Here is a 16,025-nt window from a genome sequence, read left to right as displayed (position 1 = left end):
AACACATTTTATTTGCTTTTGAAGATTTCAATAATGCATCAAGCTTGAATTTTTATATTTATGATCCGGGAAAATCTTATTTCTATACTACTGAAATAGGTAGCACATGCTTGTATTATTCGTTATCCTTTGATGATATAACTTGCACAAAATTTTTATTCTTTTTAGAACTTCCATTTCCCGATTTGCTTTGAGTTAACATTTTGTGGATGGCCATTTGCTCTTCCAATGAACTTTTAGAATCTGGATCATATCTAAATGAGGATCCAGTAATATCGTCCTCATAGTTATCGCTTTCATCGTTATCGTCACTGTCATCTTCATCTCGTTCAATTTGGCAAAGTTCATTATCCTGAGAAGTTTTAAAATCTAAATTTGATACATCCACAATTTCATTATTTGAAAGGGAACTATCTTCTGGGAGCTTCCCATTAATGTCAAACACTCCCATATGTACATTCATTACTACATGTTTATCTTCATTGTAGCTTTGAGTTACCTTCTCATTTCCAATAGTTTCACACAAAGAAAGGAAATTTTTTGCTCTCTTCAAAATATCATTATCAAGAGAAATTGGTTTTCTTTTCCATGGAGGTAATTTATTTTGACTATCATCATCTTTTTCCTTGAAGTTAATAATATTGTTTTTATTAGTTTTATTGTGATCAACAACTAAAACTAAATCTTCTAATCTATTTGAATTATTTTCTTCATTAATTTCTAAGAACTCTCTATTACTAGATACAGTTTTTTCTTTCTCTGACTCCTTCATTCTTGAGAATATACCAAATTTTTAATTTCTTTTCTTATGAATTTAATTTTTAGATTGGTTTCTAGAATTAAAACTTATATTCCCAATAATTATTTGAGATATAAATGTAAACAACTAATCATATCCATCTACAAAATAGAATATGGTCAAAATAAATTCAAAATGATCGTAGTCAAATTTATCTCTCAAATCATATTATTTTTAGATATTTACACATTTATTTGCAAATAGGTATCGTTAAAATCAAAATAAATTTTCAAAATGTTGGCGCCTCAAGTTTATTTTAATTATCACAATATTGAATAAGATTTACAAAATATAAAGAATTACTGGAAGTATAATTACAATCAACATCTATAAAAATTAAGGCAAAGCAATTAGTATAAGGAAGGAAAATTAAGTTTGGAGTTGTTAAAATGTTCACTCTAACATGCAATTTAGTGCAATCATTGTTAAGAAAGGATTCAAAGATTACCGCCTAAGGCGGGAAGGTATAAATATATTGAGAATAAGATTAAAGCCGCTAATAAGGCTTGAAAATTGAAAAGTTAAAAGTAGTAATTAATAGGAATTCAGTTTGAATAAACTGTGGTCGAATATAATATACAAGATAAATATTTAGGAAGTTTCAATAGAGATTTTCATTTGACAGAGAGACATGTCAGCAACAGGAAAGAATGGTACAGGCTCATCAGCCTTAATTCAAAAGTTAATGGATGCTGAGGTGGATGCCGAGGAAATTGTTCGTCGCGCAAAGGAAAACAGAATTTTAAAGCTCAAGGAGGCTCAAATTTCTGCTGAAGAAGAGTTAAAGGCATTTAGAGAGAAGGAAGAGGCACAATTTGAGTCAGAGTTTAAAAACTTTTCTGTTGAAGATTCTGTAGATCAAACTTTAGAAAAATCCACAGAGGAGGCAATTGAGATAGTCAAGAATGATTTTAAAAACAATGGGGGAGCAGTTGCAGATTTAATTTTAAAGAAGGTCTTATCCGTTGATCTTTCTTTACCTCCTACTGTCACTCACTTGGCAAAGATTGGAAAGATTCATTAAATATTGTTGGGAACATTCCCTCAATATTTCAATAAAATTTAGAATTCTGTTCGATTTAAAAACAGTCTATCAAGAAAATATTAAATCTTATTATTAACTAGTACTTGAAGTTAATCCATTTATTTTAATTTGTTTTTATCAACAATATTTAGAATCCATTCATTAAGCGATTCTTTTTGTTCATTAATGTTTGATGAGTTCTGTACACATTCTTTAATGTACTCTACAATATCTGCAGAAAGATCATCATCTATATTGTAATGAAATTCTTGTTTTGCTTCTTCCTTGTCTTCATTTTTATCGGAATCGTTCACATGATAATTTAATTTAAAAGGGGAGAATTTGGAATTATATGCTCTGCATGACTTTTCTATTGAATCTTTTACGCTTCTCTGAATTTTATATATTGCTTTCTTTGGATCATTTCTGACAGAATCTGACATTTCAACATTACCAATCTCTTGATCATCTAACTTATATGTTATTAATTCTGGCAAGTAAAATATATTCTTTATAAAAAATAACAAAGCCAGAACATTATTTTGGATCTTTGCTTGCCACTCATTTGGAATGTATAATAACCCACTACTAATGCTAACCAGTGGATGTGCTGGAGGATTCAAAAATTCTACTTTGTGTGTTTTTAACTCTGATCCATCCGAAACATATTCTCTTTCTAATGCTAATTCTATCTGAAACCTATAAAATGCTCCTGCATATAAACCAGAGCGTATAAAAATACCTCCCTGCCATGTATATATATTTTCATATTCTGGTATCACATATAGTCCATCTGGAGAAAATTCCAATAAACATGAGTAATCTATTAAGTATTTATAATCCAAAATTATTTCTCTTACTAATTTATCTTCATTATTTTTGTTAGAATTGCTTTTCTTTAATAACTGATCAGATCTTATAGAAAAGTATGTCAACCTTGAATTCTCCACTTCCAAAGTTATTGGATTCCACAACCCTAAGTTCATTAGATATTTATTTCACTTTTTTTACTTTGTAATATAAATTTATCCAATTAATTTTCTAATTATACAATTTTCCCATTAGAAAACTTTTAATTTTCTTTCAACTTATTTTTCTATATTTCTCTTCCAATCTTCTAAATCACATAATATTATGCACACTAAATGTTGATATTACTCACTAATTTCTATGTATATTTCCTTAAAATAATTATTTTCAACACAAAATTTCTACTTTCTATAAATATAATAATATATCACTTTTTAATTATCTATTTTTTATATTGCTAACCCAATTTATCTTAAATTCTAATTTTTTACAAAATACTTATTTTCGCCTTAATGTCATTTTTCTATATATTTTGCATACATTTTTCAAATAAATTACCACCTTTTGTTTACTATCTGCCCGCCTTAACTTGGCGCCTTTATTTGCATGCTAATTTATTTTTTGAAGAAATTGTGTGAAAGTGTAAAATATTCATTTTTGAAAAATTGAAAATTTTTATTAATTTAGTAGTTTTGTGATAGAATTATTTGAATTTTAGTAGTTTAAGAAATATGTTTTTATACTACTTTATCGTTTATAGTTATCAACCTCTAATTTTGTACTAAAAATACATTCTTGTGTTGCAAATATTCTAAACCAGATTTACTATTGATAATATTAAAATAAAAATATCTTTGAGTATATATTATCTACCAAAATTGATTATTCTTTAATTCATGTTTGCATATATAAATAGATGAACATAGATAATGTCATTAAACGATTAAAGATTCAAGTTATCACTTAAGAAAAAGTTAAAAGAAAAATAAAACCATTCTATAATATAAATTAAATATTACCAATTTAGAATTTCTACCTGTAAGGAATTAAAAAAAAAAAAGAATAAAACTTAAACCCTTGTTAAGTGGAGGTGGGAAGGGGAGAAAAGTACTGTTTCAATTAAATTGAACAGAAATAACTGCAAATACTGGATGATGATCACTAACCAAATATCTTTCATCACTTTTATATCCAGTTATAGTTACATTATAATCATTAAAAGAATCTTTTTCATGGAAATTATCTTGCTTGCTATTTTTTGTATCCGCGTCTGTTGTAGTAATCATTGGCAATTTAGAATTATTTGATAATACTAATACTCTGTCACACCAAGAAGGAGTTCTAGTGAGGTCATATATATATTCACCTCGAATATACTTATAAGTTGGAAAAAAAGAAATTTCCTTTTCAACTAATTTCGATAAAATCTCGTTATCTGATTTCTTCTCCAAAAGAAACTGGTCGAACTTAAGTAATTCAACAAAGTTTTTATCTTTAATCAAGTCAATCACCTCTTGTTTAGGAAGTTGAATTCTGAAATTAAAATCTCCGGCAAGAATGACTAAATCATGATCTTGTAAAGATGATCCGCTTTTAAGAAACCCTTTAAAATTAGGGATTTCATTAAAAATTGGTGACTGAAGAATTAGCTTGAGCTGAGAATTACGCTCTTCTTTGTACTGTTCTCCCGAAATAAGATGAACATTGGTTAATACAATGCTTCCATATCTCTCTATATTCATTCTAATCATTACAGCTCCTTTATTTCCTGTACTACCCATAAGGCCAAGTTTTATTGAATTTGATTCAACAGATTTAACGAAGTGATGAAAAGATCTTCTGACAAATATTACGCAAAAAAGACCAACTAAGCTAATACTATGAAGCTTTATGTATTTATCAGCTCCCAATGATCTTAAAGCTAACATTTCAAACGTGGCTTCTTTATTCTTATCATTCTGATTAAACACAACACGAACACTACTTAATTCAACAATTTCTTGCATACAAAAACAAACAATACTGGTATTCTTTGGTAAATCTTTCTTAATCCAATAATCCAAGTCTATATTTAATGGTTGGCCTCCAAGATTCCAAGAACCAATCCAAATGGTAAGCTTCTCACTATTTAGTTCTTTAGAATTTTTATTTAATACCTGGGGAAAATTCTGGACTTTTGAATCCTTATCTAATAAGTTATCTTTAAATAATTCATCTGTTCGTCCTAGTAAACTTGAATTTGATGGATGTTTATATAAAAGACAATCAATATATTGTTGTCTAGAAGAATCCTCAAATGCATTGTGATATAACCTTCTTAAAGATTTTACAGCATGGTCAAAGTTTGTAGAGAGAGAAATCTTTCTATTCTTAATAACCCCACTAAATACACTCCCTGCTCCAGTATAGTGCTCACTTATTACATCCCCATTTTCTGCCCATAATAAACTAAAAGAGTCTTTCAAAGTAACCACTCCCATACCATTTAACAAACATTCTCTGAATATTTCAAATATAGATAAATTATTCTTACTTGATTGTGATAAGTTTTTTGATCTAAAGTCATCCAAGTCTATTGTTGAGCTGTTTCTATTTATTTCTAATCCATTAAGTAAACCTGAATTATTATTATTATTACCTGTAGATCTTTTCATTACAAATGAATGTCTTTGTACAATTTCTCTGTATGCTGTTTGAATAGGAGAGTTTCTTATTTCAAAATCTGTCTTACTAATTCTAGAAGGTATTATTGGATTTGACAAAGTCAGAGGAGAGTTCATCACTTTACTTTGAGTTTGAATCCTTGGAATACTAGAAATACAAGAATTTATAGATCTTGGAATTAATATCTGATTCAAATTCTTACTATTAATTATCTCTAAAATATTGTTTTCTTCTAACTGTATCTTTTCTCCACCATTTAAGATTAATTTAAACCATCCAAAATGAGATAGTTGACTATTTAATAAAGATTTTACAAAACCTTCCTGAGATATATTTCTACCATTGTCTTGTTTATCTTGTAAATTACTATTCTCCAAAGAACATGTAGAAATTGATAAAATTAAATCTACAAACCAAGTCCAAGCTATATACCATTGAAGAGCATTTGTTCTATCCAAACAATCTAAACAATTAGTTCTGATTACTCCTTTTTGTCTCATCTTAATAATAAATTCTCTATCTCGATCATTCTTCAATGATTCAACATCATTGACATTATTCTTTTGAGTCTCTTCTTTAGTTTCAAATTCATCAAGATCAAAAAAGTTTACGAAAGTAACAGGTTCCTGGTTATTATTTGAATTCAATTCGGAACAAGACTTAGAATTAGAGTTGGAAAAAACACCATGAAAATAGCCAATTCTATCTCCAAATTCTTTAGCTAATATAGAAACATATTCATTTAATGCACTTTCAAATCCTTGATTTTTTACCTTTTGATGGTAATCATAATTTGTATAAACTATAGGAATTGCTCTACAACTACAAAAACAAAATTCATCTTTGGTAGATCCAATATGATTTTTCATACAGTTACATACTAATCCAGTTTCTGAATCTTCAGAATATCTAACATCACTGTATTTACTCTCAATATTCAAATTATAATAGTTAATTTCCTTCTTTAATCCCAAGCTTAAAGCCTGTTCATGAGCTGAAGAGCCAAGTAAATTCACATAAAATACTTCTCCATATAGATTAACAAGTTTAGTGTGATGCTTATCAAACATAAAACTGGAATAGTCGTGATCAAAACATGTAATTGCACAAGAGTTGACACCAGTTTGTTCCCAAAATAGAGGAATTGAGCCTCTAATTTGAGTGAATGCAAACCAGTGATCTGAATTATTAATACATATTTGTAATTCAGATTCTACAAAATTAGCAACATTTGCATTTTCATCAATTCCTCTTGCATTGAAACGTGTTCCACCTCTTTCCCATGATCTTCTAGACATCAAAACAATATCATATCTCGTTAATGAGTCAATATAATCACGATAACACATTTTACATGCAAACTTATGTCTACATGGAGTAATACCATTATCAGTACATGCACATTTTTGTTCACATGTAACTGAACTATTAGTATTGTTAGCTTGGGGAATCAACTCATCAAGGTCAGTAAAAGAGTTGATTAGATTCATTTTGAGTGAAAGAACATCTGGACCGATTTTATTATATCCAGGACCTTCAGGAGAAATGATGATTGCTTGATTACAAAAGTATCCTTGTATTAAAGGAGTAATCCAGCGTGGATCTACTCCAGAGATGAGAACAGGAAGAGAGATATTTCTATTCCAAATAAATCTAGAATCTCCTGAAATGATATAAGCTTTATTCTTAATTTCTGAAGAAGTTTCTCCATTTTCACCTAAAGATCCCACTCTTTCAGTATGATCCTTCCAACAATTCTCAAATTTTCGTTGGAGAGTATGAGTAATATCCATATCAAAACTATAGAAAAATCCTCCTGAGGAAATCATTTTTGTAACTCCTTCAATAAGTCTCTCTAAATGATTTCTTCTTTCAACAAGAAGCTCTTCCAAAGAAATAGGTGAATTTGGATCTTTTGTTTTAGATTGATTATCAATATAATTTAAAGAAGAGTCTTTAGATTGACGATTTGTTGGTGAGTTATTAGTGCTTAGTAAGGGATTATTTTGTTGAATATTAATTGAATTTGAAATAGCTGATGAAACAGTACTTAGTATACCTGAAGAAACATTAATAAGAGAATTACTTAGCCAATTAGCTCCTGAATCACTTAGAAGTGAAAATGATTCTTTATTTCCTTTAATTGGAGAGAGTTTCTGTAATGTTGAGGAAACTCTATTAATCCACTCCATTTTCTCCATATATTTCTTGGATTTATCATTTTTGGATTTATCATTTGGATCATTTTGGTCAACCTTAAACTCATAATTCATTTGTTCAGGCTGTTTAAAAAAGGATTCATTACTTGGTTTAAGACCATCCTCTTTATTTTGAAAAGGAATTTGATCATCTAAATTGAAATATTGGTTTTCAATAGAATTTGAAAATAATGGAATAGCAAGAGATTTAGTTACCCTATTAATTGTTTTGTAGGTTCCATTTTGGTAGATCACACTTGAAATATCTCTACTAGTTGAAACTAATAAATAGGGTTCCTCAAAAACGAATAGTATACCAAAAATTGCGAATGCTTTGATGGAAGCAATAGAAAATCCAGAGAAATCTAGGCCTAGGCTTCCCATAGAATTTTCCAGATTTGTATCTAAATCTTGTTTAGAGTTTCTATGTGATGTATCAAAGTTATGAGAAGATGGATCAGTATCATCTTTTGCAAAAGTTCCATTAGATGAACTATTTCTTCCAGTTTGGCCAATAGAAGATGATTCCCATGGATTAATTACAAGTATTCCGCTTTCATCTTTTTCAAGTACGTTTCCTAAAATATTTCCTTCAATATTATTTTCTGAATTCAAGAATTCTGGTGGTCCATACAAACTTCTAAGCTCGGTTAGAAGGGGTATGTCCTTTTCTGATAATATTTCAAAGATACAATTACTTGTAAAATCATAAAGGTGACTAGTTTCAACATTCAAAGGTTCTGAATATAAATCCTTATAAATTTCAATAAAGTAATCTAAAGACATATTTTTTCTGTATTCAGAAACATGTTTCATAGAGTTAACATCTTTTAAATTATTTAATCCTTTTGGCCTTATTATTACCAAGCGTGGGAAAGATATTGTTTCTTCATCATATAAAGATACTTTGGAAGATGATGGATTTGTGTCCACATCTTCAACAGAAATTTCTAATCCTCCAACAAAAGTGTGGATTCTATAGTAAAACTCTTTTGAGCATTCTCCATTATGGATACATTTCCATTTAGTCTTGGAACATCCCATTATATTGAACTTTTCACCTCACTGAGAGAAAAATCAAAGAGAGGCAAAATAATCTCCTAATTTGAATAGTTTTTCTCTGAATAGCGTTACCCAACACATTAATTTTTTATTTACTTACTCACATTTCATTTATCATTACAAAAGTTTTGAATCTTTTTATAAAGGCGCCCAAACTTTTGGCGCCGGACGTGACGGTTTTTTAATGTTAATTAAAGTGACAGAAGGTATGGCGATGATTAAGAGGCATGTAAAATCGTGATATTTGGGGGATCCAATAGTAATATGTTTAGAATTATTGTAAAGTAATAATTATATTGATAGTGTTGGTGTTTGAGGAGGGATGAAAGAACTAAAATAATGTAATAATTTGTTTTGAAAATGAATAAAATAAGGTTTATTAGAGAATAGTTCAGAAATAATAAAATTAAATAAAGTTAGTTAATTAGAGTTAATTAGATTATATATACTAGAAAAAATATAATTTATTATTGAATATTAGCATTGTTTGGATTTGAACTATGAGGTTCCATTTTTGGAGGAAGATTTGGATCATGAGTTGAATATTGGCCTTGATTATTATTTATAACGGAGTGTGGGTTTTCTGGATTCCTATTAGTTTGAATTTGATTTGTCATTTGAAATTGTGTCTGCCTATTAATATCAATATTGACTCCATCTAGAGAGTTATTTGGCTTAAAGTTTGAATTAGAATTATGATTATGAGCAAGATGTGACACCATTTTGGGGTTATCGTAGATATTTTGATGAGAGGAGTGGCCTTGGTGGATTTGGTGAGGAGGAATATCTGTCATATTATGATGAACCTGGTGGTGTTGTTGATGCTGTTGTTGTTGTTGAAAGTTTTGGTGGAATTGTTGACCAGAGGCCTGAGCTATATTTCCTGAATCATAATGGTTAATATGATCAATATTTTGAGGTTGGAATTGTGGATCAACGGTACAATCAGGTCTTGAATTTGGAAGACCTTGAAACTTTGAATTTTGAGTCCTTTGGTTAGGTGATGATCTTCCGTAAAGCTCAGATTTTTGTATAATAGGCCCTCCAGGAGGAAGGCTTAATTCTGACTGTTGATGCATCATATGGGAACTTTTAGATTCGCTAATAGGGCTTTGATCAGCAATATGTTGTTGAGGAAACATACTTGCAACTTCTGAAGGTCTAAGAGAATAGTAATTTTCACGAATATTTTGGATATCTAAAGTAATCTGAGCAATCTCAGCCCTTAAAGATGCCATTTCATTTTGAATAGAAACATGTGCAGCTGCCAAGGTCTTTTCAAAAGCAGACTTATCAGTTTTGTGAAAATATGGCTGAAGTCTATGCTGAGCCATGGGTTGAATTGGACCAGAAATTAATTTTTCATAGAATTTCTCCGTAGGCTCATAGAAAATGAATTCATCATAAGTTTCTGAAGCAACACAATCAGAAGGAGTGTTATCCGAAGGGAACTTTACGCTTCTTACATCAGTTGTACCTGGTGGATAAAGCCTTAAGAAATGTTTAATTTCAACGGGCTTTTCTGTTGAATCTACAAAATAAACTTTTGCCATAATGTCGAATTCACCCCATCCACATTCTGTTACTTCAAAAGGACATTTTTCAACAACTCTGTTTGGATTTAAAAAACTTGGATGGAGAGAAAAAACAACTTTTTTAACGTAATAAGAAATATCCTCATTATCAGGAGATCTTAGAAAACAAGTCCAAGAATGAGTCGCATTATCTCCTCTTTTCTTTTGTTCTGCAATTGAAAGCATAAATGCATAGGTACCAAGAATTATTGGCTTTCTAATTGTCACATTCTTCCTCCTTCTATTTTCTATACTGGACATTGCTGTAACACTTGATGATGATGTTTTAACCCTAGAACTAGTATCCGCCATGTCAATTCCTGTTTTATTTGACTAATTAGTTACCTAAAAGTAATTTTGATCTTGAGTTAACCAACTTTAGCCTATTGAAATATAAAAATTCTAAACTTATATAGATGTGAATCGCTATTAGTATACCATAATATACTCCCAACTGCTATAGCATTGCCATAAACTTTCCTTTATCAATTATATCTCTTGGACTGATTTTTTTCCCCGATTATTTATTTTTTTTAATTTCCCCTTTTTTTATATTCACATAACACATTTTGGCGCCATCTGTGTCGGTACTAGGCGGTAATTATCAAATAATTATTTATAGGAGAAATTACATGAACAAAAATATAGAAAATTATTATCGTTTGAAAAAGTAATTTACAAATTTGCATTTTAGTAGATTAGTACATTGATAGTGAACATACATTCTAATCAATACAAATAATAAATCTTAACTACAATAATGTGTTACTTCGATAAATCTATAGATCTAATGTAATTGCCACACATTATTAAATCAAATAAATAGCTTTTGTTCTTATATATATATATATATATATATATATTTGGAAATAATTTCTGTGATATTTTTTAGTTCATTATTATTTACTAATTTTATTAAAAACAGAAATCATATTTATAACAGTTTTTTTTCTTACTTAATAATTGTTAAGTTTACTTTAAATCAATTATTGAAAACAGAAATTCAAACAATTGGCGCCAATTAATGTTTTTGACAAATATAAAAAATTCTCAGCAAAAAATTATAAACTTTTCAATAGAATTGAAATAAATTAAGAACTAAAACTCTTTTTTGAAAACTATGTGCTTAAGACAACATCTTCGTTGTAGTTCATTAAAAGTAACCATTTTTGGTGCAGGAAGCTTTGGATCAGCAATTAGCTGTGTTGTAGGGTATAATACTGAAAGGACTTTAATATTTAACAGTGAAGTAAAACTTTGGCTATATGATGAACGACTTGAATCAGGAGAGTACTTAGCTGATGTTATTAACAGAGATCATGTTAATGTCAAATATTTACCAGATTTCAAGCTACCTAATAATATCAGAGCTGTTACTGATTTAAAAGAAGCATGTGAAGATTGCAATCTAATGATATTTGTCATTCCAAGCCAATTTATACGCTCTGTGGCATCCCAAATTAGAAAGCTAGATATTGACTTTTCTAGAGCTGTTAGAGCTGTATCATTAACAAAAGGTTTTCTTGTTGAGAATGGCCATCCATTTCTAATTAGTAAAATTATTGAAGAAGAATTGGGAATCGATTGTTGTGTTCTTTCAGGAGCAAATGTAGCTTCAGGATTAGCAGCTAAGGAGTTTGGTGAGGCAACTTTAGCTTGCTCTGATTATGATGATGCTTATATTTGGCAATACTTATTTGATACTCCTTGGTTCAAAATAGATTGTGTTCCTGATGTTATTTGTACTGAACTTTTTGGAGGATTAAAAAATATTATTGCATTACTTGTAGGTATGATACAAGGTTTAGGATGTGGTACAAATACCGTTGCAGCTGTTATGAGATTAGGAGTACTTGAAATGATTCTATATGGAAGTATTTTCTTTAATATTAGAAGTTCTATTATGACTAGAGTTTTCTTCGAATCATGTGGTATTGCTGACCTAGTCACCACTTGTTTAGGTGGAAGAAATGTTAGGGGAGGTAAAGCTTTTACATTATCAAATGGTCAGAAGCCCTGGGAAGAAATTGAAGCTGAAGTAACAGGAGGTCAGCATCTTGCTGGGCTTGTAACTCTTAAGGAAATTAATGAAACTCTTGAAGTTTTATTGATTGAGAAGTCTATTGATGTAGATAAGCATTTCCCGCTTTTTAGAAGCTGCTTTAAGATTGCATATACTGGTGCTCCTCCCAGATCATTGATTGACATTCTAGGAAGAAATGAACTGAGAGAGCTTAGGTTCGTTCCATCTGGACTCCTTTCCCTAATTGACGATAGTCCAAACCATGGAGAAGTCATGCAAAGATCTTCCTCCAGACAAGTTGGCTCTCTTATTTTATCTAAAACACAAAGCTGTATGCAATATGAATAATATGTAATGAAGTATTTAAAAACCAATTTTAACATTTGCCCAACATAAAATGATCATTCTGACGTTAATATAGCGATTATTTGAGGCTCATGTAGAATTTTATTGATTAAATAGCTAATTCTTTCAAATTTTCTCTTTCTAAATTATTTAATACCTAGGAAATTACTGATATCTATTTCAATATTTCAATCATTGTTAGTCAAATACATAAACACTAAATAAAGCTACAAATTAATTCCTTCTCTCACAAAGTTTGTGTTAAAAGAAATGTTAAACAAATACATTCTCTTTAATTTTCTTCATTCTTATTTTTGAATTTCAAATCTAAAAATTATTTTCACAACCCCTTTCTCAAAAAAGCGCGTCTCCGTCATGTCTACTGCCGGTATAGGACATTTAGTATTTGACATTAAATTTGTATGTAAAATGAAAATGGATAGGTCTCTATTCGTCATCTCTCTGATAAATAAATAAAGGTTAGGTAGAGATAAAGAGTAGAGGAAAATCAAAATTTTCATTTTTGTTACTAGAGAGAATAGTAATAAATAAAATTCAATATTTTTTATTTAAGGTATCAATCTTCAATATTATTTGATATTACAGTTAAAGATGTTTTGCGGATTAATCATTAAGCCAGGTCAAAAAGTTAAGTTGGATTCAACACAAGGTGAAATTTTGCACTTAAGTCAAGCATGTTTATCTGAGCCAAAGGATAATGGAAGAGTTTATGTTCAGGCAATAGATAATGGTAATGCATATACTATTTGTTCATTACAAAAAGGTACTATTGAACATGCAAATTTAGATTTATTCCTTTCTACATCAGCAGAAATTGAACTTTCTATTATTGGAAAGAATGAAGTACATATTTCTGGTTTCTATGAACCAGAAATGGAGGAAGACTTTGATGATGATGATGCTTTAATGGGTATGTCTGATGAAGAAGAAGATGAAGAAGAAGAAGAAGAAGAAGAACCCGAATTAGAGAGCTCTAAGATTGATAACAAGAAGAGTCTCAAGAGAAAATTACCATCTAAATCTGACGAATCCACTGAAGAGGAGATTGATGATGAAGAAATCGACAGTGATGAAGCTGATGATTTAGATTTGGACGAACTTATTCAGGATAATGATGAAGATGATGATGAAGATGGCGATGAAGATAGTGATGAGGATGATGAAGATGACTTAGATGATTTGGATGATGATGAAGAGGAGGAAGAAGAAGAAGAAGAACCAGTTAAGGCACCATCTACAAAGAATAAGAACAAGCAATCATCAACCTCTCAAAAGACCAAATCTTCAGATTCTCAGCCACCTTCAAAAAAGAGTCGTTTAGAATCAAAGTCACAAAGCAAGCCAGATCAACTTTATGAAGAGTCAATTATCGATTTCTTAAAGAAGAATGGCAGAACAAACATGGCTATGATTGGAAATAAGATTAAGAGACCAGAGGGTGTTTCTAAAAAGTTAGGATCTTTCATTGCTGAAAGAACAGATCTCTTTAAGGTAGAGAATAATATGATTTCTCTTGTTAAGTAATTATACTTAATTAGATTTTAGAAAGCAGGAGAAAGAAAAAGTAGTTTAGCTAATTAATTTGCTAATTCTATAGACATTTTGTTTTTATTAGCAGTAATTAGTTTCCTGTAGTTAACAAGTTAAATTAATAATAAAAAAACCTCAACTCTAATTTAAAAGTATTATAATTATACAAGATCTGTGATTCATTTATAAAGGAAGTCTTCTTTGATCATAAATCCACTCAGAAAGTTGTTTAATTCCTGGAAGCTCTAGAATAAAACTTAGTGGAGAAAGCTTTATATAGGAAACAATGTTTGGTAGGAAACTGTTAAAAAGATAAAACAAACCAAACATTTGTAGAATAAATCCAATAATTGTACTTTTCACTATAATCACAAATAATCCCCCAAAATAAAACAATGTTCCTTTAAGTTTGTCAGGCTTTAAGAAGAATCTTGTAACTTTGCTTAGGCCTAAAACTAATGTTAACCCTGCAACAAAAGTAAAATTTCCAATAGTTAACAGTGCTTTGTCGAAGAACAATAAAACTCCTAAAATTATCAAAATCATTCCAAGACCACAGCATCCAAGCCCTATTTTCCTATTATCATCCATCATATTTTCTATATTAATATATTTATATCACATACAGTTATGACTTTTATTATGTATTCTGACTTCGTATTTAAAGCCTTGACAATTAATTCAAAATGTTAGTTTAATTATTATAGAGAAGTGAATTATGGTACCTAATATCGCTCAATTTTCACTTAAGTTATATAATTTCTAGTAAATACAACTGAGTAGCTTTGCACACTTGTATAACATGTAAAAGTTGAGGATATTCTTGAGTCTACTAATTTGTTATGCGTATTCTGCCAAGATCTTCCTCTTTAAAAAAACAACAAAATAGAATAAGTTGAATTAGATGATCTTTAGTTTCTTATTATTATTTTTTGTTGTTTTTTTTCCTTAATTCAAACTTGAAATTTTTATTTCCACTAATCCATTAATTGTTTACAATTATTTTTTTTTGACCCTCATTTCTTTGCTTATACATTAATTAATCTTTACTTCAAGTACTAAATTGGGCGCCAAAATAGTGCCGCCTAAAATTATTTGATTATTTCATACAGAAATGGAGCTAATGTGTGATAATAGTTTAGAAATATTAGCAATGAAAGTGAATGATTGTTGATGAAAGGGGAATTGTGATTGATGCTGATTATAAAGAATAGTCAGATGCTAGAGTTAATTCTACTTTATAGAAGATAGGTAGAGAACTTAAGGTAATAAGTAATATTATATTATTAAAAAAGAAAGTGGTGGATAGGACCAATATAGAATAAAAAGAAAATATAGATTATTTGATTGCAATTATATAAGGAATGAATATGGTGGATGAATTGAAAACAACATGTGGAGGAGATGGTTATTCTTGCGAAAAGTTAGTTAATGCGTATAATGTATTAAGTTATATAGACGGTATATCTACAGAAGAAATGGAATATGCAAATAAATTGATAAAGGAGGAATTATCATCTGTTTTGAATGAGGTTGGAAAGGGAAATGATAAAATTAAAGAGATTACTTTAGAAGATGAGAAGAAGAATGAGGAGAATGATAATGATATAATAGGACATGAGATACACGAGAATGAGACAATAAGTCATATAAAGAAGATAGGTTTAGAAATTCAGTATAATTATATAACTAAGGTGAACTTACAGTTACTTAAGGAATTTGGTGATGAAGCTTGGAATGATCAAGTAAAGAAACTCAAAAGTCACAAACAAAGACTTCAAGAAGAGCAAAGTGATTTAAAGAAAAGCATGAAACAGATTTCTTTTAATAGAAAGAAGAGACAACTAGAACTCCAAGAGAATCAGTTGAATCCCTTATTAGAAGAGTTAAAGATAATTCGGAAAGAGAATAATAGCCTGATAAAGTCTTTAATTAAGAAGATTAAAAAAGAAAAGGGAATAAACTGAAAATAGTT

General features: G+C 29.5%; 9 protein-coding genes across 9 annotated transcripts; 4 read left to right on the top strand and 5 right to left on the bottom strand.

Moving 5' to 3' along the window:
• Nucleotides 1-115: 115 nt before the first annotated feature.
• On the bottom strand, nucleotides 116-772 carry cgd2_260 (hypothetical protein; the record flags this gene model as incomplete). The annotated part of the gene is made up of 1 exon (XM_625395.1): nucleotides 116-772. The coding sequence occupies one exon, from the start codon at nucleotides 770-772 to the stop codon at nucleotides 116-118; it is 657 nt and encodes a 218-aa protein (XP_625395.1).
• Nucleotides 773-1,430: 658 nt separating this feature from the next.
• On the top strand, nucleotides 1,431-1,823 carry cgd2_250 (conserved hypothetical protein; the record flags this gene model as incomplete). Its single annotated transcript, XM_625394.1, has 1 exon — nucleotides 1,431-1,823. The coding sequence occupies one exon, from the start codon at nucleotides 1,431-1,433 to the stop codon at nucleotides 1,821-1,823; it is 393 nt and encodes a 130-aa protein (XP_625394.1).
• Nucleotides 1,824-1,942: 119 nt separating this feature from the next.
• Nucleotides 1,943-2,809, bottom strand: cgd2_240 (ubiquitin-conjugating enzyme; the record flags this gene model as incomplete). The annotated part of the gene is made up of 1 exon (XM_625393.1): nucleotides 1,943-2,809. One exon carries the CDS (start codon nucleotides 2,807-2,809, stop codon nucleotides 1,943-1,945), a length of 867 nt encoding a protein of 288 aa, XP_625393.1.
• A 939-nt stretch (nucleotides 2,810-3,748) lies between these two features.
• On the bottom strand, nucleotides 3,749-8,539 carry cgd2_230 (phosphatidylinositol phosphate phosphatase, putative; the record flags this gene model as incomplete). Its single annotated transcript, XM_625392.1, has 1 exon — nucleotides 3,749-8,539. The coding sequence occupies one exon, from the start codon at nucleotides 8,537-8,539 to the stop codon at nucleotides 3,749-3,751; it is 4,791 nt and encodes a 1,596-aa protein (XP_625392.1).
• Nucleotides 8,540-9,024: 485 nt separating this feature from the next.
• On the bottom strand, nucleotides 9,025-10,443 carry cgd2_220 (transcription factor TFIIF; the record flags this gene model as incomplete). The annotated part of the gene is made up of 1 exon (XM_625391.1): nucleotides 9,025-10,443. One exon carries the CDS (start codon nucleotides 10,441-10,443, stop codon nucleotides 9,025-9,027), a length of 1,419 nt encoding a protein of 472 aa, XP_625391.1.
• Nucleotides 10,444-11,251: 808 nt separating this feature from the next.
• On the top strand, nucleotides 11,252-12,502 carry cgd2_210 (glycerol-3-phosphate dehydrogenase; the record flags this gene model as incomplete). Its single annotated transcript, XM_625390.1, has 1 exon — nucleotides 11,252-12,502. The coding sequence occupies one exon, from the start codon at nucleotides 11,252-11,254 to the stop codon at nucleotides 12,500-12,502; it is 1,251 nt and encodes a 416-aa protein (XP_625390.1).
• A 570-nt stretch (nucleotides 12,503-13,072) lies between these two features.
• cgd2_200 (possible apicomplexan-specific protein) lies at nucleotides 13,073-14,044 on the top strand (the record flags this gene model as incomplete). Its single annotated transcript, XM_625389.1, has 1 exon — nucleotides 13,073-14,044. A coding segment is annotated over one exon (972 nt), but the record flags the coding sequence as incomplete, so codon positions are not given.
• A 189-nt stretch (nucleotides 14,045-14,233) lies between these two features.
• cgd2_190 (conserved hypothetical protein) lies at nucleotides 14,234-14,644 on the bottom strand (the record flags this gene model as incomplete). Its single annotated transcript, XM_625388.1, has 1 exon — nucleotides 14,234-14,644. The coding sequence occupies one exon, from the start codon at nucleotides 14,642-14,644 to the stop codon at nucleotides 14,234-14,236; it is 411 nt and encodes a 136-aa protein (XP_625388.1).
• A 770-nt stretch (nucleotides 14,645-15,414) lies between these two features.
• On the top strand, nucleotides 15,415-16,017 carry cgd2_180 (hypothetical protein; the record flags this gene model as incomplete). Its single annotated transcript, XM_625387.1, has 1 exon — nucleotides 15,415-16,017. The coding sequence occupies one exon, from the start codon at nucleotides 15,415-15,417 to the stop codon at nucleotides 16,015-16,017; it is 603 nt and encodes a 200-aa protein (XP_625387.1).
• Between the last annotated feature and the right edge of the window lie 8 nt (nucleotides 16,018-16,025).

The sequence above is a fragment of the Cryptosporidium parvum genome, chromosome 2 (assembly GCF_000165345.1).
Source record: "Cryptosporidium parvum Iowa II chromosome 2, whole genome shotgun sequence".
Lineage (NCBI taxonomy): Eukaryota > Apicomplexa > Conoidasida > Eucoccidiorida > Cryptosporidiidae > Cryptosporidium > Cryptosporidium parvum.
Note: the sequence above shows the minus strand (reverse complement) of the source record. Positions and strands in the feature narration are given on the sequence as shown.